General features: G+C 36.9%; 4 protein-coding genes across 5 annotated transcripts in view; 2 read left to right on the top strand and 2 right to left on the bottom strand.

The window, feature by feature from the left end:
• The window catches only part of LOC134820406 (nipped-B-like protein), a 40,785-nt gene extending 27,672 nt beyond the window's left edge, over positions 1-13,113 (top strand). The window contains exons 29-33 of the mRNA XM_063830780.1: positions 8,972-9,976; positions 10,100-10,207; positions 10,357-10,538; positions 10,882-10,974; positions 12,184-13,113. Of these exons, the coding sequence (XP_063686850.1) occupies positions 8,972-9,976; positions 10,100-10,207; positions 10,357-10,538; positions 10,882-10,974; positions 12,184-12,393 (1,598 nt within the window). The 3' untranslated portion in view covers positions 12,394-13,113. The remainder of the gene's footprint in view (positions 1-8,971; positions 9,977-10,099; positions 10,208-10,356; positions 10,539-10,881; positions 10,975-12,183) is intronic.
• Positions 1-27,668, bottom strand: part of LOC134820409 (uncharacterized) — a 71,548-nt gene that overhangs the window by 19,969 nt on the left and 23,911 nt on the right. The window lies entirely within an intron of this gene.
• LOC134820412 (plasminogen-like) lies at positions 1,967-4,490 on the bottom strand. Its single transcript, XM_063830789.1, has 5 exons — positions 4,392-4,490; positions 3,853-4,038; positions 2,552-2,681; positions 2,283-2,330; positions 1,967-2,110 (listed from the first exon to the last, which is right to left on the bottom strand). Exons 1-5 carry the CDS (start codon positions 4,474-4,476, stop codon positions 2,029-2,031), a joined length of 531 nt encoding a protein of 176 aa, XP_063686859.1. The 5' UTR covers positions 4,477-4,490; the 3' UTR covers positions 1,967-2,028.
• On the top strand, positions 14,453-16,317 carry LOC134820413 (SOSS complex subunit C-like). Its single transcript, XM_063830790.1, has 4 exons — positions 14,453-14,507; positions 14,710-14,790; positions 14,967-15,058; positions 15,521-16,317. The coding sequence occupies exons 1-4, from the start codon at positions 14,495-14,497 to the stop codon at positions 15,650-15,652; spliced, it is 318 nt and encodes a 105-aa protein (XP_063686860.1). The 5' UTR covers positions 14,453-14,494; the 3' UTR covers positions 15,653-16,317.

Below are 27,668 nucleotides of genomic sequence, written 5' to 3'. Positions count from 1 at the left end.
AAATTATCTTCTATATCTTCAACGGGTAAAGTAGCTACTTCACCGTTAATATAAAACTTACTGTATTGTTTTAATTCCTTCTTTTTAAGTTCAAACTCACTTAACTCTCCTTTAATCTTCCCATACTGGACACTCCCTAAATGTTTCTTAGCGTACAATAGACTAGTGTTTCTACTGTACGTGTTCTTAATCTCTGTCCAGGGGTTGTTACCTTTTTTAATACTAATAACAAGAAGCAACACAAACATTACCACAGGGAATAGGACAGGTACTATCATAGCAAATATTGTTCCTGTCTCACTCACACGTGGTGTCCACGCAACCGTAACATTGCAGAGCTTGTTGCCACCTACTGTTACACATGTTCCGTTCTTTGTTGTGTTACCTGAGGGGTAAAACAATGCTATTATCAGTTTATTATATTAAACAATAAACTTAATTGTTATTATTTTTTTATTTTTAAAAAATTTTTATTTTTTTTAATTTTTATTTTTTTAAATTTAAAAAATTTTTAATTTAAAATTTGTTTTCATTTTTAAGGATGCCCCTTTCAAAACCAATGGTGCTCGTGGGTGTATTAGTAGGTTAGTATTCAGTATTTGTCGCCCACCAAGTTAAGCTCTAGCATCGCTATTTATTAACCAGTGGCCTCCACTAATTATTATTATTATGTTAACAAGAACGCATTTCTTACTATAAAGAGGGTGACACGTCCATCTGTGTCCGCTTATCTCATAGAATCCAAAAAGGACGGGACAGGACATGGGCGGACAAAAGTTAAATATCTTTAAAACATCCTGTTTTAAAGATATTTTGGGGCACGAAGTGAGATGTCGAGGACTGTTGTACTTGGATACAAGATCTAGACCTATCAGAAATGTAATGGTGGCATTTGGGGGGGGGGGGGGCATCCCCCGATAAAATCTGGGCAAAAAGGGCCAACTTTTTTATTAAGGTTTCTAAATATTGTGGGGAAAAATTGGTCCAGTATATTTACATATTTGATCCTGTGACTCGGACCGAAAATTTTACAAGTCAAATACTTTTTCGGTTTTCCAAGTCTGCACCTACCCTTCCATATACGATATTGGACTCGAGGGTTTCCCCTTGTAATGCGATCTCGGAAGGCAGGCCTCCCCTTTGCAGTACGAGCTCGGAAGCGAGTGCTCTGCCTTCAGAGGTACGTATCGAGAATGACTTTGGCAGAAAATTTTCGAAGTCAATATTTTTTCAAAGTTTTTCTGGAAACTACCTTAGTTCGTATATTTATGGCGGGTAATATTGTGGCAGGTAAAAATAATGACTAGTAAAGATATGGCGGATTTTCCGAAGATCCGCCAAATTTAACCCGCCAATTTTGTACCTGTAACATTACTTTCACAAAATTTTTAAAATCCACAGAATTCTACGTGTCATATTGCAAGATTCTACCCAATTTTCCTTCCATACTGCGTATTTGTTTGCAGTTTCAAAGTAAAATAACATTTAAAATTCATCGCCCAACATGGCATCTAATTCTAACGGTTAAAATGCTCCCCTGGCGAAATATCGTCGAAAATCTGTCTCGATCACGTGATAATTGATATGACCATATAAGAAAGTTGGTCGAATTTTTCGTTCTAGGGTTAGGATTTTAGTATATAATGCTTCAGTTAGGGTTGGGGTCAGAGTAGAGGGTTAAGGTTTCGAATAGTCATTCAGGGCCACCTAGAGAACGTGTTAAAAAGGTACGTGACATTAGAGTGTAAAGTGATTAATCATCATCTCGTTCATTACAACCAAAGTATTTAATTTTTTCGAATAAAACCACCTCGTTACGGTCGGAATGAAGTGAGTCCATTACATGACGCTTGTTTCAATGTAAAAAAGGAACGATAAGATTGAAACATTTAACTGATTTTAAAATTTTCCTCGAACAAAGCTTTCGACTAACGAGTTTCTAGTAGAGGATCACCCTGCGTATACTCAAGATATAATTTGTTCCGTAGGCAATTCTCCAGCTTAAGTTTAAAATATTTAAAAATGGGTCTACTTACCACATCTAGGTACATCACAGAGCTCCCATCGGGGGGAAGTTCCCTCAGCATTATAACACCAGGGTCCTGCTTCACTGAAGAAAACATGTTATTTGAGGGATTCCCAAAGGCAACTTTATGGATCATTTCAGTTCGGTTCGGTGTTTTTGTAACTTTGTAAATTTCTTATTAATAAATATTTGGCACTTTGCCCCTACTTTCTTGTCAACTTCATAAAAATGATATGCTTCCCGTAGGAAGACTTACCCATCTGGATTCCTGCAGTAGTTATCGTCCAGTCCTGCATTAGGGTATCTGAAAAAATTGTTGTGATGAACTCTTACAAAACCTCGAATTAAATTTGAATTGTGTTCTTATCACTATATAATTACATGGTCTTACAAAGAAATTATTACTAAGTAATTCTTGTTAATAATTTTAGAGGGTTTTGAAGCCGTCATTTATCACAAAAAACACAATTCCCCTGTGCAAGGTCTAAAAAAGCAAAAAGCAAACTTACTTGGAATCAATCTTACCTCTCGGGAGTTCTGCTGTGTTCATTAGGTGATTGAGAGTCCCATCTCTGACAGACGTGTCCTGATACCGTGGCAGCAACATCTCCTTTGTACGATGAACCATTATCACCATCTTCTACACACACTGGGCCTAGAATTTAATCAATCATTCATTTAGAAAGTATTCTTTTAGAAAAGTTAGTAGTTAGTACTTTAGTACAGAACATTGGAACAGTATTTGTGTAGGCCATTAAATTTTTTGATTAACCTGTTTGTTTGTTTATAGAACCCGTCCCCAATCTCGTATAGGAAAATGACTAAACTTAATTCTGAGTGTGAATACGGGTGGTACCTTCTAATTTGATTGGGCTAATAGTAAGGTAAATTCTGAGCAGATAAACTTTTTATTGCATTAAAATCAATCTTGAAGGGCTAACCGGCCCTGTCAGTGTCCGAGCTTGTTAAAATTAAATCACTCTACACCCGATTTTTGAACCGCACCTACCCTTCGATATTTTGGACTCGAGGGTTTGCCTTTGTAATGCGATCTCGGAAGGCAGGCCTCTCCTTCGCAGTACGAGCTCGGAAGCGGGAGCTCTGCCTTCAAAGGTACGTATCGAGAACGACTCGGACAGACAATTTTCTAAGTCTAAATCTTTCAAAATTTTTCTGGAAACTACTTTTGTTCGTGTTTCATGCTACCCTGATCATTATGAGCCGAAAATAAGTTTTCGGTTTTCTGAAGTCCGTACCTACATTCGAAAAATCGTGTATCGAATGGTCGGCTTCGAAAAAATATTTATGGCTCATAATGATCAGGGTAACCTGAAATGTATTTAACAAAAGTTGTTTCCAGGATAACTTTGTAAATTTGTTGACTTAGAAAATGTTCGGTCCGAGTCATCTCGATACGTACCTCTGAAGGCAGGGCCCCGCTTCCGAGCTCGTTTTGCATAGGCCAGGGGAGGCATGCTTTCCGTGATTGAATCGCAAAGGGGATACCTCGATAGGTTATGAATATAGGCTCCTTATGAATATAGGCTCCTTCAAATTGTCCAAATTGTGTGTGAAAAACTCTCATAATGTTTGTCCGCCAATGTCCGCTTATGTCCCAAAACACACGTCCGTTGTCTCATAGAATCCGGACATGTCACCGGACATGTCACCCCCCCCCCCCCCCACCCATATAAAGTATTAGTTATGTAGTACATATACACGAAAATCATCCTAAACCTACTGCTAAAATAAAGTACGTTTATAAGTAAAAAAAGCTGCTGCTGTTAGGCCAGGAATTTCAAAATATTTAATAAAATATCACCTACCGTGGCAGTCTAAGATTATTGCTCCCGTCACATCGTAGAACCTCTCCGTACATTCCCCGCATTTATCAACTTCACATCGAGCATCGGGATTGTTGTGACACTGTGCTGTGAGACAAGGGTCCGAGATACAAGTCACTGCGGGAACATCCTCAGAACAGCCGTCACGTGGTTCACGGGTTTGAGCACCTGAGGTTGTGGTCTGTTTAAATCTCTGGTTTAATATTGCTGAATAAAGTTTTACAACATGTGTAGATTACACGTGGTACAATGCTGTATCCTTCAGAAATTAGATAAACTGTTTCACAATGAGTAAAGGAGGGCAGATAATGTACATCAACTTGGAACTGAGTCATCGGAACTAAATATTTTCAACAATAAATTAGTCCTGTCGGCATAAATTTAAAAACTGGAACTGCAACTTGTGCAGACTAATGTTATATCTTATATGTTATAAGTAGGTACTTGATGATTATAATTAGAAAAATTGCTTTTCCTGAAAAGTGGCCGAAATTGATTTTGATCTGAAACAGCTGTTTTACCTTTATCACTGTTCATAGATCCACTGGAAGCTAGACATGCAAATGTAATAACGACAGTCAATGTCGCGATGTTGAAGATGTTCATGGTAGATGTTCAGATCAACCTAATAATATAATATCAAGTTTATCATATATCGTTTGCTATAGGAATAATCGAGTATTATCTGGCCAGAAAGCCGCACAATGTTTTCAGTATAAAAGCTAAGTTTTGTGATATTATTTAGGTCTATTGGGATCTATAGATTAAAAAATTTGGGTAGACAAAAAGTTACGTGTGTTCAAAGTACGTGACCCCGTTCTTTTATATTAGACGGATATAATGACGTAAAATATGGACGCTCCGTAACAACCAAAGAGCAACTGATAAGAGATGATTATTCTGATTCTGATCGGTCTTAAATACAGTGTGATATAGGTTATCTCACTGCACTAAGGTATGATGATCTGCAATATAGTGTGGATCAACACCAGAGAAATTTGGTGTCCTTTTACTCAAAATTTACACCATCTAGACTCTCAAAATGGAATCACTACTACTCAACACACATATTCCACCAAAAATAGCATACATTTAGAAAATATTGCTATGATTTGACGGCAAGATTCTATTCCATCTCTATGTTTCATCAAAGGATGACTTTGGCGCTCTGGTCGGAATATCTAATAAAATATTTGGTATCGAGGTAAACGATTCATTAAGTCAATAGTCAATAAGTCAATATTTTCTTTTTTTAAAACATAAAAAATATGTATCCAAACCCAATATGATAACGTAAAATGTTCATAATAACTAATAAGCCTAGTGACATCTCTATGATACAGTAAAACCTCTCAGGGAAACGATACACGGCAGGGGTGTACTGTGTAGGAATGATTTTCTTCATGAGGGGGCCAAAATCTTAGAGTTTTTCAAATTTAGCACGCGCTTTGGCTACAGCCTGAATTTCAAAAACAGCAAAACGTGTAAAAGGCCTAGCTGAGCAATTTGGTAATAGAGATCATTTTCAAACACAGTTTCAAGAACGATTAAAATAATACGATTTTAAATGCATTATGGGGGCCTGCAAGCAGCTCTTGCGAAATAAGTGTAGTTCGAAAAAGGGATGCATATTGCATTCTCTCGAAAAGAATTTCAGGAAATTTGCTTCCAGAATTGAAATCTAGCAATGTGAAATGATAAATCCAGAAAGATTTTGTTGTGCCTATTTATTTTTAATTAAGGGTCAAAGGAAAAGTCCTGCAAATTTTGAAAAATATTGTTACAGTAATAGGTCTCACTCTCAAAGGTACAACATGCAAGGAGGGAGAAATTGGAACAATTCTTGGAAAATTTGTTTTAAGGAATGAATTCTAGCAATGAGGTAATGTAAATTTGGACTATAAGGGGCAAACTGTGTCCTGCTAATTTACTCCCACGGCATAAAAGAGTAATCAGTAATGTCATATCGTTTTTAGCTCATATCGTTTTTAGCCATATCGTTTTTAGCTCATATCGTTTTTAGCTTGTTATCAGCAGTCGTTATCTGCAAGTGTTACACGCCACGCTAACCTGATGGATTTCTCTGTGGACTTACTACACACAGTGGAAAAGGATATGAAATCGGAGATTGGAAAGCTCATGAAAGCCGTGAATGTCTCGTCCTTCTCTGATATCAACCAGGGTGTTCTACAAAAACTGCTTAAGGGTCCGCTTGTAAATTTCCTCAGCAGCATAGTAAATTTAATGGACAGCAATATGAAGCTATGCAGGTCTGCAGCCAGCAAGATAGATCAGATGAAAACAGAACAGATAGACATGCAAAAGCAGCTGATAAACAGACAGCAGAATCAGATCGAATCGGTGCAGAAAACTGTAAAAAATGAAATGAAAAGTTGGGCAGATGTCGTCAAGAAGAACAGCGCCCAAAACAATCAGCTGACAACAAAAACTGTGAAAGAAGCCGTGCGATCAGTGAATAAAGAAGAAGAAAGATCGAGAAACTTGATTATCTACGGTTTGAAGGAGACGGAAGAAGGGGAGTGGGAGGACGTATTAGAGATGGACCCTCTCCCGGACTTTTTCAAGTCAGTTTTTGCTGAGGCCGGCTGTCATTTTCCTGACACGGATGAGATATGCAGGATTGGGAAGAAAGTTCCTGAGAAAACGCGACCAGTCAAAGTTCAGTTACAAAGCTCTAGCGATGTGGACATTATACTAAGGAACGCACACAAACTTAAAACAAATGATGATTTTAAGTCAGTTTATCTTGCACCGGATAGGACAAGGGAGCAGAGAATACTACACAGTGGACTTGTCAAACAGATGAAAGAACTAATAAAGCAGGACAATAGCAAGCGTTATTTTATCAGAGACAATAAAGTTAATTGTGTTAGTGAGAGCTAGAGCCTTATCTACAAGTACACTGACTTGTTATCAGAATTTATGAACTTTAGTATGTTATGTTCACTTTCGTTATCTACGTGGTGATACAGTGTAGTTTTTACATAGTATGTATTTTAATTTGGTGTAAGTGGTGGCCGTTGTATTCTATAAGTATAAACCGTTTTTAACGAGTTTTTTTACGATGCAGTATTTTGTGAGGAGATTTAGGCAGCATGAACTGTGGCTCATATTTTATTATTTAAGCTGCTCTACGAGCACACACGCTAGCTAGTTGGTTTTTAGATAGTTAAGAGTATTAGTGACTTAGTTAGTTAGTGTAAATTAGTATCAGTCAGGATCTGTTAGCACACAGAACTGTTAGTTTTCGCGAAGCAGGTCTGACTTTCATATTATATATTCTTATAGTAGACTTCATCATATAAATTTATTTTGAACTTAGTAACAATTTCAGGGAATAAATAGAAATTTAAGATTTCATTTCTATTCTAATATTCACGTATATTAAATACAATTATATTGTTATGTATCATATGATTTTGTAAACATTGGCCGGTGTACCAAAAACCGGTCCCCAAACAAACAAATTATCTGAATTTTATAATCGCTAGGCTTCTGAACTTCTGATGAATCCTGACATGTAATATGTTTTGTTTTAAATACCTTAAATTCACGCACCAAAACTTTAAATTTTATCAAATTACAAATGTCCTAATATATACGTCTCTTATTAAGTTAAAATGTCAGGGGTGCAGCTGTTGTACTTCAGTTAAAATAATTGATCACGCCGTATCACGATGTTATTTTATCAAAATCAGCTACCCGTTTAATATCAGAATATGTACCTAATATAAATTAACAGATTTCTGGTTCATTGAAAGATTCTGGTATTGAAAATACTGAACACGGCATAGAAGAGTAACCAGCAATGTTATCTGAATTTTATAATCGCTAGGTTCCTGAACTTCTGATGAATCCTGACATGTAATATCGGAATATAATGTAATATAAATTATCAGATTTCTGGTTCATGCCAGCTCACAGCTGGATTGTATTCTGCTTGATTTAAAAATCCGTGCCTCTATTCCCCTTGCTGAATCCACGCCAAGTGGCACAGTGTGTTTAGATAGACGGGCCACATGGCGGGAGCTCTAAACACACTGTGCCTTTCGACCCACGCCATGTGGCCCGTCGCCACATGGCGTAGTGTGGGGCAGACCCTAAAGCACAGTAAAGTAGCGCGCGCCGGGTCAGCCCATTAACAATTAGCAAACTATAGTTAAAATTGTGACTGTGTATGGTGTAATGTCTAATCAAGTCTTGTGGCCACTTTTATATTCTTTTACCATTTACCGTTACGTCACAGGGCGTGATTAAGGAACTGAAATTTTTTATTTCAAGCATTTCTGTGGGAATGCTGATGCTCTACTCAGCAAAAGTTTTGGATTTTGCATATGCCATATAGGGTCGTTCACATTAATTACGTAATCAATATTTTAGCAATTTTTACCCCCCAAATTGTCAAATTGCTATTATTCTAGAGGGTGAAAAAGAAAATTTTGTAGAAGATTGTAAGATTCAGGGAAAATAACAGCATCTTAACCCCATGGCTAACACTGTATTTAATGATTGAAATCAACGAAATAATTTTAAATTCTTGAAATCATAATACAGCAGCTTAGTTTACCGGTTAGATTTCGAAAATGATAAAAGTGGGGGTTCTCTATACTTTTTTACACCATACATAAAAAAGGCAAAAGTTAGTGTAAAAAGTTAGTGTAAAATAGTAGATAAAATAGTGTAATTCAGTGACTTTTTTGTCTCACAGAGTCACTACACAGCTCAGACTAGAGGGTATGTTTTACCCTTGTTTTGCCTTTGGAAATGCACAATGTGGAAACTTATCGGAAAATAATAGAGAAAAAGAAGATTTCGAGAAGATAAATGTAAAAAAGTGTAGTGAAGTGTAGTAACACTCAATGATACCCGATAGCGGCTGTTCTCAATATATTAAAGAAATACCAGAAATTTCATTTTGGTATATATACCACGAAAATATATATATTTTCGTGTTACTCGGTTTGTCAATAGCAAACTATTTTTGCAATTAATCACTCATTCCCTCAGCTTTGGTCTCCCTCTGATTCTTAAAAACTCTTTTTAATACCTCCATGTTGCTAAGTTAAAACTATATCTCCAGGGAAGCAGACACACGCCAAGTCAGCAGCTAGTATCCAGAACCAAGTGTATGATATTCTCATGTTCTTCTCTGGTTCTACCGACGAGGAAATCAGACATCGTGCCATCTCCGGTCTTGGTTTCTTTTTTATTCGCTACGAGAGAATGATGCTACGAGAGGCATCTCGAACTGTCTACATTGATATTCTCAAAGGATTTGATTCTCCTGTGAAATTAAAATGTCAAGTTTTGAAGAACCTCCAACTTCATTTACTGTCAGACGAGAAAAGACTCACAAGTCAGAATCAGCAAATGAGAAAGGATTTAAAACGAGAGGGGATAACTGATCTTAAAACTTACGGCGACGAAAAGTCGTCAGTGTCAGGTGCTGTCGCGCAAATGTTGCTCGATCCCATCCATCATTGTTTCTTCCACAAACTCACCCAAGTTCGTTCCGCCGCGGTGCAGGTTATTTGCCTCGTTTTGCACCAAGGTCTCCTCCACCCTATATCCTGTATCCAATACCTAATCGCCATTTGCTCGGACATTGACGAAGTTAGCCGTATCAAAGCTGAACAAACTCTAATCGAACTGGACAGCAAATATCCCCTATTCCTTCACAGTCAGTTTTTCCCGGGCCTCCGCGAGAGTTTCAAGTTGCAAACAGCACTGTTCAGCACATATCCCGTGAGAGGATTCCGAAACAATCCGCCCATATCCCTGCTCTCCCACGTGTACGCGCTGATCAGGAGCTCTAAGGGTCACAGACATTCTCAGCTCAAAACCATGATCAAACAGTTCGACGAGATCAAGAGAACAGACATCAACCTGTTGTTGTATATCGCAGACAACCTGGCTCACATGTCATATCAGATAATTGAGGAACCACTGTTTGTGATCCATCACGTGGCTCTGTTGATATCCACATCCGGAACCACGTACTTGGAACAGGCTAAAGATGCTGTGTACGGTAGGGACATCGCGGAGACTATCAAGGACGAGGACGAGGAGGAAATCGATGAGATTGGTTGGTGAAATTGTCAGAATTTTCGATTAGATATTTCTAAATTACAACTCTTGAAATTTTAAAATGTAAATTTAATCAGTTTTGCTTTTAAACTGACCCGTCACCTGACCCTTTTCTTCTCAGATCAAGTAGAAGATTTACCGAGACTGACCGAGGTCCTGGTATCATGTCAATCTTGTACGCTCCTAATTCTACTCAAGAAGCACCTCATGACTCAATACAACCTCACAGGTAAATTTGGATTATCTCATCAGACTCGATAGTTCATATAAATAAATAAACAAATTCCACAGTCTCAAAATTCGGTGATTTTAAAGACTCTGGTGATAAAATACATATCTTATTTCAAGAATTCAATTTAACATTACCATTTCTGACAGACAAGAGATGCCACGAGTTCTCTCCGCTGGAGTCTACGAAAATCTACGACAAGCAGATAACGCGGCATTCCAACGCAGCCTACGACCCATCTCCAGTGCTGAGTGCTATTCAGCAGCTCACCCTGGATGTGGATTTTGAGAGTGAGGAATTTGAGAAGAGCGCTCTACAGTACTACAAAGAGGTAGGGATCAGTTTTTTAGATCTAGGCTTGCGCTTATCCGGATTTATTTTTATGAGTACGATTATGATGGTCATGATCGAACCACGGTAAAACCATGATTTACCGCGGCCATATCCTTTCCCCCAAATAGGTCTTAACATTAATAATGTGAACAGACAAAACCTGATATGCCGTATTTATCAGAATTTTACTGACACTGTACTTGGTAGTAAGCTACAACGTTGTTTTAATATCAAGTTAATAAACAACAGAGTAGATTCCTTGTTATATCGAAAGATAATAAAACTCCTGAATAATATGTGAATAATATGTGAATAATATGTGACACCCTCCACTCACTCAGTTCCGTGATCTGATGACACAGCAGGACTTGTCTGAGTTTAAAGGTAGTGATAGTGAAGGTGATGGTGCTGGTGCTGATAAGTCTCTCAAATATGTGAGTGTTACTTGTTTTATTTATTTATAATTAGGTAATTAAAAATAATTGTTTATAATTCGTCATCATTTGATATTTTATCTTATTAGTTTTTTGCTATTTCTAAAAATATTGTTTTAGAATTATAACACCAGATCAAAACAATTCACCATAAAAATAATTCCCCATTTTTCACCATTAAATTTCACCATTAAATTTCACCATTAAATTTCACCATTAAATTATTGATGTCTAGTCAGCCCATGTAACAAATATTGTTAGTGCAGTCATTATTTTTCTTACGTGGCAATTTTGCAATCCGGGAGGGGCTCAACTGATCACATCTCGAAGTACGCTACGGTTTTTGTGATCTACTATGATCAAATTCTGTTTTAATGCTATGGCTGGAATGATGGTATAATTTCCACTTGAGTAGCTGAATCCTTTTAACTTCCTGGGCTCCGATTTCTGAGTTCTGACACTACAATTATTAACAGCTTCATACCTACTCACGGCACATATTTTCAGTGATTTTATCATGCCATGGCTTAAGTTACAAAATATTCTGAAGATATTGGGAAATGAAGTTACACGTACATCTGATGAAGATAACACTATACAATATAATTTACACCCTTTCGTTACCGCGTGGTAGCGATTTATGCTGTTAAAAAACACTCATACGCCCATTTAATTGCAATATTGTCACACACTGGTTACTGTAATAACTTAATAAGGGATCACTTATCAAGTCAATAAAGTCAATCTAACGGAAATGGGGGGGGGGGGGGGGGGGGGTTAAGCCAGCAGTTTAGCAGGGTTCAGCAGGGTCATCTATGAAAACCACCCTTTTTCTTTTACTTCGGACAACCATGGCCGGCACCAGCACTAACAGCAAACCGAAGGATCGATAACTTAGGCCAGCGACGGTTAAGGTATTATACCACACTTTTTTCGCCCGTGGCTCCGCTGTATAATAGATCATGTACAGCTCCTCATTTAACCCTCACACACGATTTCTCGAGCATTCGGCTGAGTAGACCGGGGGCTGCATAGGTCCATCGGAACCTTTAGCAGAACGGCAACGCCGCTCACCCCATGGCTAGTGGTACAGGTGAGGATCGAACCTGCAACCTCGTGATTGAGCAGCATATCACGAGTAAGGCAGGTCGACTAACTATCTGCGCCACTAAGCTATTTTATTTTATAATTATATACATTCTCTTTCAGTATGAAAGACGGAAGGAGCTCCCCGTCAAAGTCCGAAAAGAACGAAAACCCCGCGCTTCAAAAACCCCCAAAAAGGATCCCAAGAAACGGAAACTTTCAAAAACTCCCGCCAAAAAATCAGCTAAGAAACGACGACGATACGTTATAAACTCAGATTCAGAGTTCAGCGAGCAAGACAATGAGAGCGATGCGGATTACAACGGTACGTGACGTCACCACTCAGACCAGTGACGTCATACGACTGTCATGTGACGTCATACGACTGTCACGTGACGTCATGATGAAGATCCGAACAAGTTCATATAATGTCGTGGTTAATGGTTATGCCAGTGAACTACATGTAACAGATTCATTATTATTTTCCGTACATCCAGTATCAATTTGATGATCGAAGTTTTGTGTACTGTAATAATTTCGAATGGCCTCCCTGAGTGTGTTGTGTTTTAAGTTATTTAATTTCAAGGCTTTTTTTGAACAGTTATTATATTATAGTCATTAATAAGTGTTATTATGCAAGTTAAATGTTCGTAAACTTATTTATACATCACGAATCTTTATACAGCGCATTTTACCTGCAATCAGTTGAATCTTGGTCATACAATTATTTGATATGTAGCACAAATTTCGAGTTGCTTTTGTGGTCTCCTTGTACAAGGCTTCATAATGCGAATGAACATTCATTTTCTGAGTTCATTTTAGAGGACTAGATTAAGTTTTATACATATTCATTTCACAAAAATGGTTTTGCTTGTAATTTTTAAACAATCAGCACTGGCTCGAAATGCCAGGACATGTTCTGTTAAAAAAGATAGTATGTTGCCGGCGAAAAATTGCTTGATTTTCGTCTTGAATTTCAAATTGAACTGTTGTATATTTTAAATATAATCTTAAATCCTGTAAAGTATTAATTTGATAAACACTGTTATTTAACCAACTTGTGTAATTTTCTCTAGGTCATGATCTGCCCATTTCTTTGAAATTCAACCTGGTTGTTCTAAAAAAACTGGGGGGGGGGGGGGGGGGGGGGGGGGCAACCGTATTAAAGTATATTAAAGTATATCCCCGGGTCAAAATCGGAAAAAATCCTACATTTTAATATACTTTAATATACCTACAATTAGATGATTTATATTCTTCGTTAAGATTTACATGATGAACTATATTTTTCACTCAGATTCGCAAGATAAGCCTGTTTTAGGACTAGTACATGAATTTCCATCCAGATTGGTCAAAAATTGGCTGAACTATGAGCTTAAAAAATATGCCCATATTTGGGCATACGCTTTTGCCCAAATTCGCTTTTGCCCAAATTCGATAAAATTTCAATATTTTTTAATGAGACTAACTCTATGTGAAAGATATAACTCAGTGTTTGTTGAATATAGTGGATACTAAGTAAAAAGACCTCCATGAACAAAATCGGGAAAATTGCACGTAATATCTCGGTTCGGAATACTAGCCAAAATGACTTCTATTCATTAAAATAGAAATAACTCCATCAGTTTTCAATATTTTTTCAAGAACTTTTTGGAATCGATTAAGAATTGCATTTCAAGCTTATTTTGGGCAACAATTTTTTTCCCTACTCTTGCCGAAGGCAAAAAGATCGTAGGGAATAAGTAATCGGGTTTGGATATATGAAGTGGCCCGATGGACCTGCGATGATGACAAAAGTCTGCTCCTTCGCAATATAGACCACTCCCCTATAATTAAGTGTATAGGAAGTGTCATTTATGCTGCGCGCGACGCTAGCCATGTGTTAATCAATTACAGTGAAATTCATCCTTCGCAAAGTTATTTTCCGCAATTTTCTGGATTTATGTATTGTTGATGCGCGGCGCTACATAAGTCAAATAAATTGTCAATTTCTACCATTAACGAATCTCACTAATTTATAAGAAACATAGTATGTAAATATGTTGCACTTTTTTCCAGTCACACTTTTCACTCAAAAGAATTAATGGTACATACATCCAACATCGTAGGGAAAATTGATCGTGCGTGGTTTAACCGCAGCGAAATTCTTGTTGATGTAGGCCTCCAAGGAGATAGGGATATATTAAAGTATATTAAAGTATATTAAAGTATATCCCCGGGTCAAAATCGGGAAAAATCCTACATTTTAATATACTTTAATATGGTTGGCCCCTCCCCCCCCCAAACTGAATATATTTACCTGATTAATGCGAGAAGCTTATTTTATGTCTATCATTATTATTTGATTTGTTAGGAGACATAGCAATTCCCTACTAATACACACTCATATTGTAGGGAAGGTCAATGTGAACTACTTGGCAACGTTGTTTCGTTTATGGGCGATAAAGGTAAGATCTGTTTAATTGCTTATTTAATTAATTGATCAAAACTCGGCCGTTTGCTATTCTTTAGCCGTGACTATTTTATTTCTTCTAAAGCAAACATCGTCTGGGATTAAATATCAAACTCTAACATCTTTTTCTTTTTTTCTATTCCTTTTCTTCTAACATCTTGATAGTCGGATTTATCATTAAATCACTTTATTTTCAGCTTCGCAACGAATGAAACTCTTAGAGGATTTACACAACAAGAAAATGCAACTACAAAGTAAAGTAGATAACCCTAGTAATGGTAAGTATCTAAAATTCCCTGGGGGAGGGGGGGCTTCCCTTCTTATTAGACCAATTACTCTTCGGTTGGCCCCGTTCTACTGTAGTAGTTGTTTCATCGATATCTGAACCAATATCTCTCGAGTCAGTTTGTAAACTTCGTCTTAATTCGAGGATAATTTGTTATCTCCGGTACAGGCGCCCCTGTAATCCAGAAAATGGAGGAACCATTGGAGCGGACTCCTGCTGAGTCGAACAGACTACACACTGGCAAACAAGTCGCTTTGCAGGTTAGAAATGGTCATCCTTATCAAAAACTAGTTAAATTGTTTATAAAAAACTAGTTAAAATGTTTATATAAACAACTAGTTAAATTGTTTATAAACAACTAGTTAAATTGTTTATAAACAACTAGTTAAATTGTTCATAAACAACTAGTTAAATTGTTTATAAAAAAACTAGTTAAATTGTTTATAAAAAAACTAGTTAAATTGTTTATAAACAACTAGTTAAATTGTTTATAAACAACTAGTTAAATTGTTCATAAAAAAACTAGTTAAATTGTTTATAAAAAAACTAGTTAAATTCTCATTGTTCGTCATACTCACTACTCATTATAGTTTTGTGCCACGTTTATCTGGTATCTACTGACCACACCCGGACAACACGACACACGTACACCCGGACCACACGTACACGCCGGACTTGTCATGATTTCGCTATGTTTTGATTATTAATGCCCTGTTTTTCAGCAAAGCAACACCCAATCGGATGGATTTTTCATAACTCAAGACAGTAACTTTGGTAATCTCATCATGTCAGTTATTCCACGATTTAACCCTGACGGAACTCTAGCTGCCGGAAATAAACCAAGGACGTTATGAATTTTTAGATTTTCAAAATTTAGCAAATTCTTTAAATTTTATCAGAGCTTGGGAGAATTGTCAGATTTCCAGCGTGATTGGATTCGGTGTGATTGATATTATTGAAATGCGACCAAAATATTGCATTGTTCGCGTTGGGAAATTTCAACTTAATGATCATCAATTAATGTGCATAAATGATAAATTTGATGAAGAGTTTATATGTTTTTTAGCTCTTTTGTCAGTAGTTCAGAACAATTTAGATACCGGGATAAAATTTCGATTTCGTAAATATTTTAAAATATTTGAGGCGGATCCACGATTTACAAAGTCGTGAAATGAATTCCAATCATTTTTCAAATTATCAGACGCTTTGTTGAGAAATAATGCTAGGTCTGTTTTTATGGAAATTTAGCAAATCTTTAACTTTATTTCTATTATTTCTACTAATGCAATGTTGGCAACGTCCATACCATTACACTTAAATTTTGAGGGATACTTTTACTACTACTAATTTTACTGATAGTCCGGTTATAGACATTATCTCGTCCACAATTGTGAAAACTTCAGTTATCTTAAATAATTTAAATGATAATATATGTTGCAGTGCTACCTAGCCTGAGTTTAAAATAAGAGTTGTATCAACCCATTGTATTCATTCATTTGTTTTTATATTAAACCTTGAATTTCGCATATTTTTTTGTCACTTATACACGATTGTAATTATTTTATTAGCATTAAATTAGGATAAGTATTTAGGAGATATAATTCGAATCGGAATACACTGGAGTGGATTTCCATCCGTCGGCCCACCAGATTTTGTCACGGTAATTTTATCAACTGCAATAATCTGGAAAAGGGCAAGAGCTGCCTAAAGTTGACAGCAAGCAATGCTTTCTCACCGCTGGGAATTTCCGCAAAGTCCCCCAAAACCTAAACTTTTCACATATGAGGTCGTTCACACTTCACATATTACGTAATCAGCTGAGGGGTGGGGGGAATGGCCGCGGGGTTTCCGAATGATTACGCTAGTGTAATTTTGACACAATAGCATTGTGTACAACTGATTACTGACGGGGGGGGGGGGGGGGTAAAAATGTTCCAAAAAATGATTACGTAATATGTGAACGACCCCATATTGAACTTGTCACGTTGAAAGTTGAACGTGTTAATGTTGAGTGCCCGATTTTGTCGATAGATTTTAAACTTCTTATTAGCTGATTAATTAGGAGAGGTACAGTGTACACTCTAAAATGTACACTCTAAAATGCGAGGGCTTTAAAACGTTACAACCTCACCGCTAAATGCCATGATCATGCATTATAATTCTTTGTCTCGGTGAATATGATATGCAAGGCCCAATATAAAAATAAGCAAAAATAACTGGGATCTATTGCATCCCATTTCCCAATCAGTGGCCCACATTCTGTGCACGTGGTATATACAGGCCAATCAGTGGCCCACATTTGTGCACGTGGTATATACAGGCCAATCAGCGGCCCACATTCTGTGCACGTGGTATATACAGGCCAATCAGTGGCCCACATTCTGTGCACGTGGTATATACAGGCCAATCAGTGGCCCACATTCTGTGCACGTGGTATATACAGGCCAATCAGTGGCCCACATTCTGTGCACGTGGTATATACAGGCCAATCAGTGGCCCACATTCTGTGCACGTGGTATATACAGGCCAATCAGTGGCCCACATTCTGTGCACGTGGTATATACAGGCAATTCAGGGAGCTCCGTGTTAACTTTTCTTCATGATGTTTCACACATGGGCGTGTACACACACAGAATTCAGTTTAGTTTTACACTACAATTTGTTATAGTGTTTCTTCGCTATTTGCTTTCCACCTTGTACGTTATATAATATTGTCAGTTAATACTAAAGTGTCGTATAATTTTAAGACAAAAGGCTCTACTGTCCACACGCTGTATTGTTTCTACGTTAAAACTACACTCACTATACATTGTGAGTACTTTTACACGCCCTGTACGGCATAATTATAGTATATTTTATGTTCTAGTGTTTTAAGTGTAACAATACTGAAAAGGAACCACCAGCTAGGAAGAGAAATAGTTTGCTATTAGCCTTTAGTTTAACGTTGTCTTGTTGTCTTGTTTGTGAAACCTTCTCTACAAACTGTACTGTGATCCTGTCATTAACTGAATTCAACACTAATCACCCAGTTAACCATTAACAAAGTAATATTAGTAGCTTGTCGGGCCTATGACACGTAACGTATGTGCCCTCTTACTTCAATAGTATCATGTTACCAATTACATTCCCTCTAACTTTGTTACTCTCCACTTGTTGTAGGTTTTAAGATTGTCCATAATACACTTATGAACCGTGTAACTGTGATGTTTCTTGTTGTTACAACTTGTTCGATGCTCAATTTTCTGTCATATTTTCGTCAGAACTTTTGGTTACAACTACAAGTTGTGAAGTTAGTAGTTACAGTACTTACCTGACAATGATCAAAACGAATCATATCATTGCACAAAAGGAGCTATATTTACAGGCACAACCTCGCTCAATCCGCATTGCACCTTGATAAATGATATACAAATTACAAAGTATCTTTCATTCCAACTACCAATAGCGCTGCTGTGATGGAAGAAGAAATACCACTGTATCTCCAACTGATAGGATACAGCCTTGCTGTGACCGGCTCCACTGCTTTCATACCCCAGATACTCAAGGTATGGAGGTCCAAAAGTGGAGAGGGCCTCAACTTCTCCATGTTCACCATATTGGACTTCGTTACCAGTCTCATCTCAGCCTTCTGCATCAAGTCTGGTGGGTAGGAAAATGTGCAACTTTTAAAGGGAGTTTGTTAAAGTAAACCCGTATTAATCAATTAACACGAATGTGTTTTATCGTCATTTACTGTTTACAGTTTACCGATATGGATTATTTTATACTAAATCATCGTGTATCGAGAACAGCAGAAAAGGACTAAATTAAGTATTTCATATAAAACACACCCCTCAATCTGACCCTAACATAATATTCCAGGTCTACAGTATAGCACGTGGCTAGAGCTGCTCGTAACAAACATCCAAGTCTTCATAATCCACCTCATGGCCCGTTACTACCTGAATCAAACAAAGAAAATAACCACCCTTATAATCTGCAAATGCATCCTGGTTACCGGTCTCGCTCTCCTTCCCCTCCCCTACATAAAGTTGGGGATGAACTGTCTCCTACCTATGATGGTCTACAACAAGACAGGCTATGGCCTACAAACACTATAAGGATAAGTCGCTGGGTCAGATGGCCGGGGCCACCCTCTACATGCAGTACTTCCAGTTCTCCGGCAGGATCTTCACTGTGTTGATGACGGGGTCCACAGCCTTCCTTCCTCCCATGCTCCTGAACTGGATTTATCAGTCTGTGTTTGTAGCGCAGTATTTGTGGTACAAAAAGGATGGCACAAAGGAGGAGGAAGAAAAGAAGAAAGAGTAATTAGTCTAATTACTCTAATTAGTAATTAGTAATTAGGAGATCAAGAGTTTTCCGATGAACAATTGCATATGATTATGTTAAATGTACATATTCGTTTAATTTATTATAGACGATATTTTAACGATAGCAGATAGAGTTTGTAATGATTAGTTGTTTTTGTTTACAGTTATCAAGAATGAGATTTAAATTTGAAGTTAAGGAATTAAAATAATGATTTAAAAAATCTTGTGAAAAGGCCTTGAGTGTATCAGTATGACTATGTAATGAAAGTGATCTCATACGATGTATTTTTGGACGCTGATTCCGAATCACCCCCATACCATGACTATAAGGGTCATGGTATATAAGGGTAACAAAGGGTTATCCTAATTCTAACCCGGTTAGGGTTGTGATTAAGGTTATGGATATGGGATGGCTTCGGGGTTACTGTTAGGGTTAGGGTTAATGGGATTAGAATTTACATAAACACCCCGGCACGCAGCGTTGTGACCTCCCTTCGTCATAATTAGCTCTTATACAGATTGAAAATTGAAAAATTTTGAAGTCAAATAATTTTTTTTGTTTTAGATTTGAATAAATAATATGGACACAGTTCGAAAGTAATTTGTCTACTAAATAATATTCTGAAATAATGAACAAAATTGGTTAAAATTTGCATAAGTAATCGAGCGTACTAAATCACTCTACAGTCGATCTTCGAGATTGTTCTAAAAAGGCCCCCGACAGTTGAAACCAACTTCAATCGATGTATTTTCGGATTTTTTACTTGGGGACCCCAGGCTATTATGTTCATAAACATAAATAAAGATTCGGCGGAATGACAGGCTGAGCGCCGCCCAGTAAGGTGTAATTGGTTCTGAACGATCACCTGAATGCTAGTCACTTGCGCTTATGGGCCTGAGATAGCCGAGAAGCTGCAAAAGGGGGGGGGGGGGGGGGTGGTTGATGGCGAGTTATGCTTTGTCAAAGTGGATGCTTTTAAAAATGAAACCGAAAGTCTTTAAACTGCTCGTTGTATTGGTTAGGGTGGATGGTTTTTTTAACGTTTTTATGGAATTGGTACCGTTGTAAAGCTTACATTATGACAGTTCAGATGGCGAAAGTTTTATCGAAAATGGACCTGACATTGTTTTGGAAATAACAATAATATCAAATGAGTTTACAATAATATCCATGACCAATTTAACCATATTAAGAAATACGGTCGGTGATCCAGTATTGAGCATATTATGTGCAACTGTGTGAGTTCAGTATTCTAATTGCCCCCTTCGAGCAGCTAAGGTGCGTCTCACTTGCAGTCATGTGACCGAGATCACGTGATAACACCTTTAACTAACTTATAGCCCTGAGGATCAATTGGTACAATGTGTATTGAGGTAAATTGGTCGGGGTATGTTTTATTATATATAATATCAGTATTTACACTGAAACATTCAATAGCTCTCCTTAGCTGTTGGAACAGTGAAAGACCAAAATATTAGATGTTAACCCTGAGCAAATTGTAGCTTGTAGTTGTACATTTAATATAATCAATAATACTACATACTACCTTGTCGGACTTTATTTAAACGGACTTTAGTTCATAGTTGGGTGCTAAAAGCCCAAGTTTACAATTTACCGCAGAAATTTAGCTCGTACCGTTTTAAAACCAGATCTCGGAGAAAGGTTTACCTTAGATTATTTTAAACCTAATTCTCGGGCAGACGTTTTACAATCTCCGAACAGTGTGACTATAATTATATTATATACAATCTCCGAACAGTCTGACTGTATTGTGTACAATCTCCGTACAGTGTGACTATATTGGGTACAATCTCCGAACAGTGTGACTATATTGTGTACAATCTCCGTACAGTGCGACTATATTGTGTACAATCTCCGTACAGTGCGAATGTATTGTGTACAATCTCCGAACAGTGCGACTATATTATGTACAAAATCCGAACAGTGTGACTGTATTGTTTACAATCTCTGAACAGTGCGACTATATTGAGTACAATCTCCGAACAGTGTGACTATATTGTGTACAATCTCCGTACAGTGCGACTATATTGTGTACAATCTCCGAACAGTGCGACTATATTGTGAACAATCTCTGAACAGTGTGACTATATTGTGAACAATCTCCGAACAGTGCGACTATATTGTGTACAATCTCCGAACAGTGTGACTATATTGTGTACAATCTCCGAACAGTGTGACTGTATTATGTACAATATCAGAACAGTGCGACTATATTGTGAACAATCTCCGAACAGTGTGACTATATTGTGTACAATCTCCGAACAGTGCGACTATATTGTGTACAATCTCCGAACAGTGTGACTATATTGGGTACAATCTCCGAACAGTGCGACTATATTGTACACAATCTTCGAACAGTGCGACTATATTGTGTAAATCTCCGAACAGTGTGACTGTATTGTGTACAATCTCCGAACAGTGCGACTATATTGTGTAAATCTCCGAACAGTGTGACTGTATTGTGTACAATCTCCGAACAGTCTGACTGTATTATGTACAATCTCCGTACAGTGCGACTGTATTATGTACAATATCCGAACAGTGTGACTGTATTGTGTACAATCTCCGAACAGTGCGACTATATTGTGTAAATCTCCGAACAGTGTGACTGTATTGTGTACAATCTCCGTACAGTGTGACTGTATTGTGTACAATATCCGAACAGTGCGACTATATTGTGTACAATCGTACCAATTTATAACTAGATCTCGGAGTAAAGTTCACCTTAGAGTATTTTGAATTTTGAACCTAATTCTCAGGCAGAAGTTTGGCTCGTACCGTTTTAAAACCAGATCTCGGTACAGTCGCACTGTACGGAGATTGTACTCAATACAGTCACACTGTACGGAGATTGTACATAATATAGTCACACTGTTCGGAGATTGTACACAATATAGTCACACTGTTCGGAAATTGTACACAATATAGTCACACTGTTCGAAGATTGTACACAATATAGTCGCACTGTACGGATATTGTACACAATACAGTCACACTGTTCGGAGATTGTACACAATACAGTCACACTGTTCAGAGATTGTACACAATATAGTCGCACTGTTCGGAGATTGTACACAATATAGTCGCACTGTTCGGAGATTGTACACAATATAGTCACACTGTTCGGAGATTGTACACAATATAGTCGCACTGTACGGAGATTGTACACAATATAGTCACACTGTTCGGAGATTGTACACAATATAGTCGCACTGTTCAGAGATTGTACACAATATAGTCACACTGTTCGGAGATTGTACACAATACAGTCACACTGTTCGGATATTGTACATAATACAGTCGCACTGTACGGAGATTGTATACAATACAGTCACACTATTCAGATATTGCACATAATACAGTCACACTGTTCGGAGATTGTACACAATATAGTCACACTGTTCGGAGATTGTACACAATATAGTTGCACTGTTCGGAGATTGTACACAATATAGTCACACTGTTCGGAGATTGTTCACAATATAATCACACTGTTCGGAGATTGTACACAATATAGTCGCACTGTACGGAGATTGTACACAATATAGTCGCACTGTACGGATATTGTACATAATATAGTCGCACTATTCGGAGATTGTACACAATACATTCGCACTGTACGGAGATTGTACACAATATAGTCGCACTGTACGGAGATTGTACACAATATAGTCACACTGTTCGGAGATTGTTCACAATATAGTCGCACTGTACGGATATTGTACACAATATAGTCACACTGTTCGGAGATTGTACACAATATAGTCGCACTGTTCAGAGATTGTACACAATACAGTCACACTGTTCGGATATTGTACATAATACAGTCACACTGTTCGGATATTGTACATAATACAGTCACACTGTTCGGAGATTGTATATAATATAATTATAGTCACACTGTTCGGAGATTGTAAAACGTCTGCCCGAGAATTAGGTTTAAAATAATCTAAGGTGAACTCTTCTCCGAGATCTGGTTTTAAAACGGTACGAGCTAAATTTCTGCGGTAAATTGTAAACTTGGGCTTCTAGCATCCAACTATGAACTAAAGTCCGTTTAAATAAAGTCCGACAAGGTAGTATGTAGTATTATTGATTATATTAAATGTACAACTACAAGCTACAATTTGCTCAGGGTTAACATCTAATATTTTGGTCTTTCACTGTTCCAACAGCTAAGGAGAGCTATTGAATGTTTCAGTGTAAATACTGATATTATATATAATAAAACATACCCCGACCAATTTACCTCAATACACATTGTACCAATTGATCCTCAGGGCTATAAGTTAGTTAAAGGTGTTATCACGTGATCTCGGTCACATGACTGCAAGTGAGATGCACCTTAGCTGCTCGAAGGGGGCAATTAGAATAATGAACTCACACAGTTGCACATATGCTCAATACTGGATCACCGACCGTATTTCTTTATATCAGTTAAACAACAAGAAATGCGGCCGCATTTCTTTTGTGGGCGACCGCTCAATTTCCCGATCCGCGATATCTCCTATATACATATATATTTCCTATATAATAGAAATGGTTAAACTATATTAAATAATACTTACTCAATATATCAACAAATTCTAATTGTCGACGCGGCAGATTTGTTGACAAAATTGTTTGTAATATGTAATATGTTGAACTACTGGGTTGCACTGCGCAGTAAATTGGAATTAAAAATTATATTAATTGTTGTAATTTAAGTGCAATCAACTAGTAACAAGTAAGTTTTATTAGGCCGCGCTAAGCCTGTCTGCTGTCATTCCGTCGAATCTCTATTTTATATATTTATGAACATAATATTAAATATGTAATAGCCTGAGGTCCGCCAAAGTAAAATTAAGTCGTGGTGAGGCAAGGTTTGAAATAATTAATTGAACATTAGTGAGTAACTGGGATAGCGATACTGGGCGGTGCTCAGTCTGTCATTCCGCCGAATCTTTATGTTTATGAACATAATAGCCTTGGGTCCCCAGGTGATGATAGCGAAAAGTGTGTTATTCAAATAATGATCTGGTATTGTGCTATAAATGCTTTTAAACTTTAAAGTTATGGGTTGCTGACGTGTAAAACGGAACATGAACGTTTGCCAATAAAATTTTAAATTTCGAAAGGGGAGAAAGCCGCGCGCAGATAATTGTACATTTAAGGTTGAAAAAGCCGCGCGATCTAGTGATTACATAGTCTTAAGATTCCTGAGATTGTTTCGCGTTGGATAAAAAATGAACTCGTGATACATGCTACCCTTGTGATTGGACTGCGCAAGTGTGGCGTGATAGTAATACTGAAAATCTTAGCCAATGATGTGGGAATAATCTAAATGTGGCGTGATACAGCTGGATAGGATATTGAATGTACAAATTGATGATCATTTAGTTATACAATTGTACAGTTTTGTTTGCGTGTTGTTGCCGTTTGGCGTTAGAGAATATATTAGAAACAGCCGGCCGGTAATTTGAATTTGTGGTGTATTCTGGTAAACAATGAGACAATTTTTGTATGTATCATAATATTAAAGTTAGTGCAACGAGGAGAACTCTATTAGTGAATAATGTTTCTTTATTTTACATTAAATAATATCATATATTAAGGTTGGTCATGTGAGCCTCAATGGGGTAAAATATGCCAAATCCGTACTTATTTTACGCGAACATTCCGTTGAATGTATGTTATTATAAATATCCTCACATCTGGTTAAATACTTTGAACTGGGCGGTGTACAATTAATACGGAGTATCAGTTTGTACTTTTTGTAAAGCTTAGTATTTAATATGAGGAACTGTTTCAGTGGAGATTAGTCAATCTTGTAAGACTAAGTTGAGTCGAAGTGTAGGCAACGATACCGTTTCTTGACGCAGGTTGATATTATTGATACAAGAATGATGACTGCGTTTAACGAATGAGGAGTTGTTGGTTGGCTTCATGTATATGTGTTCAGATTAGAACATCGATAGAGTTATCTGAATATTGTGGTTGATGCACTGATTGGTAGCAGTCTTGGTCTGTTTGGTCCAGTGTTGAGAAACAGTGATATATGATGTAGTGTTAAAAAACACTGAGAAATGATGTAGTATTGGTTTTTAGTGTTTAAAAACACTGATAAATGATGTAGTGTTGAAAATACTGCAGTACTGGAGAATGATGAAATGGTGGTTGATAGAGTTGAAAATCACTGACAAGTGATGAAGTGGTGTTTTTGCTAGTGTTCATAAACACTGAATATTTGACAGTCATCATAATTGTATCAACTATTATATAGGTCACCAGCAGAAAAGTTAGATTAGAAAATCACGCAGGCACCAATGAAAGCAGTTCATCATAAATAATGTAGCTTAAACAAAAGTTAGGTGTAGGATATTGCAATTGTGTTCAATTGCGAAGGTAAGTAAACCAGGAACAAAATATAGCTAATAAGATATAGAACGTTACTCGTGTGGATATTTGTAGCAACATTTATATGTCTACAAATTGACCATAATAGTTATCTTTAATACATGTAGACTCTACTATTAAAGATAACTATTATGGCCATTATGCGGAGAGAAAATTGAGGCTTTCATGACCAACTGTATGTACATGCCAGAAATCCCCATAATTAACAAATATATTCCAACATATTATTGTTAATAATTATTAAAGGTAAAGGCGGGACTGGTTAGAAAAATCATTAAACTGGAGTTGAAGGTAAGGTGGGTGCAATATCATTGCACAGTGTTTTGGAGTGTTGATGGTGGTGACCTTATATAATTGAAAAGTGAGTGTGTGAGCTGTCCTGATCGTCCATTTTCTGATGTTGTTGTGAAGTAGTATGAGTGTTACCAGCTGGTGATGTTGTTAAAAAACATGTACATTATAACTTTCTATTGATTTGTAGTCGTTCGAATTTTCTTCTCAGTTGCTGTTGTATCCGACTTTGTTGTGGTGCCTGAAGTATTGGTGATTTGAAATGGCTGTTGTAGGATGTCACAAGTACAACGAGTGACCTGTTACATATTTTGTAGGAATTGTTTCAGTACGGTTATTTCTTGTAATAATTTGTTAATGAACAAACCTTAACATTAATGAAATTCCCGGATATAGCATTTCTTGATATGAACTATATGCCGAATCGCCGATATGTGTGGAGTGTGGTTGATACTTTCGATAAGTGGTAGATATTGCCTATGATGATTGTGTACTGAGTATAAGAGTACGTCCTATATGGTACCTGTAAAAGAGGTTTGTAAAGTTTTAATATGCATTATGTCTTTGAAGTATCTTCGTGGAGCTGTTATGACAAAATTATAATCTCGAGAGGGTATTTACTATGATATTAATTTCAGAGAGTTTTGAAAGCTTTATTGAACCTGGTATCTAACTAAGGACTGACAAGGGTAATATAAAGTTACCGGTGTTGTTGGAGTGGATGAAAATGCTGGCATGGTTGGTGGTTCTGATCAAAAGTTTTGTTGCGACTGAAAAACATTGAGGTAAGTATTGAGGATAATCTTGAATCATGTACATACCTTTAATATTATGGCATTTTTGGAGTTTTGTTAGGTATTATGCCATGTGCATGTGGTGAAATTTTTAGATGGAAGTGGTTTGCAGATTTATTTGTAAATTAATATCAAATTTTCCAAATCAGGTTTCATTACCGTTGGAAGATGTGCTTTACATACTCTGCAGAATGTTGATTCAATCTTGGGCAACGAAGTGAACATTCAATGATAGAGGACAGCGTACTTGTTTAGAGGAGCAAACGTTGGAAAATGTTGTGGAAGTGCAGAACACACTAGCTGAACTGGGTATATCTCATTATTGTATATTAGTGAGTAAGTTTTAAAATATATCGAAGTATGTGGAGATAAACTAACCTAGATTGGAATGTTGGACTGAAGTTGTTACAATATAATGTGAATTAGAATGTGAGAGGAAAGTAAAGAATATCATCATATCAGTATTTATCTTTAGATATTGACATTAGGTGATAGTATGGTAACATTTGTGGCTGTTACGAGCATCAGTATTGTATATAGTCCACTGCAGAAGTCATCTAAATATAGGAATTAGGTCATACTTACCTGAACTTACCTGAACTTACCTATATGTGGAGTGTTTGCCAACAGAAGTCAAAGAAGATCTCTATTGTTACCGGATTACACGAGTTGTGCCCACGGGTAGCACAATCGGACGTCCTCCACCTGCATCCTTATAATACATCTAATCTACAGTTATTGATACAAATATACAAAAAATACAAATCATGGTGATGATAATAAGATTAGTAATAAATTATAGTGTAATAATACAACTATTACGGTATGACTTATAATGAGCGATGTTTTATCTGAACATACCAGAAATTTACTTGAATAGTAGGTAATTTCTGGAAAAATATGCTTGAAAAGACATCGCAAAATAGTAGTCTGTAGTGAACTTATATCTAAAGATACAAATATACAATTAATACAAATCATGCTGAAGGATTTAAATAAGATTAGTAATAAATTATAGTGTAATAATAGAACTATTACGGTATGAATTATAATC

Source organism: Bolinopsis microptera, chromosome 9, assembly GCF_026151205.1.
Source record: "Bolinopsis microptera isolate Bmic1 chromosome 9, MBARI_Bmic_1.0, whole genome shotgun sequence".
Classification (NCBI taxonomy): Eukaryota; Metazoa; Ctenophora; class Tentaculata; order Lobata; family Bolinopsidae; genus Bolinopsis; species Bolinopsis microptera.
The sequence above is the reverse complement of the archived record's forward strand: the minus strand, read 5'-3'. Positions and strand labels throughout refer to the sequence as shown.

Excerpts from the sequence above, each read along its gene's own strand:
- LOC134820412 (XM_063830789.1), bottom strand. The coding sequence starts at position 4,476 with ATGAACATCTTCAACATCGCGACATTGACTGTCGTTATTACATTTGCA. Across the intron at positions 2,682-3,852 it reads AATAATCTTAGACTGCCACG|GCCCAGTGTGTGTAGAAGAT; the intron begins GTAGGTGATATT and ends ATTAAATTCTAG. Across the intron at positions 2,331-2,551 it reads CACAGCAGAACTCCCGAGAG|ATACCCTAATGCAGGACTGG; the intron begins GTAAGATTGATT and ends CAATTTTTTCAG.
- LOC134820413 (XM_063830790.1), top strand. Across the intron at positions 14,791-14,966 it reads AGTAGATAACCCTAGTAATG|GCGCCCCTGTAATCCAGAAA; the intron begins GTAAGTATCTAA and ends TCTCCGGTACAG. Across the intron at positions 15,059-15,520 it reads GCAAACAAGTCGCTTTGCAG|CAAAGCAACACCCAATCGGA; the intron begins GTTAGAAATGGT and ends CCTGTTTTTCAG.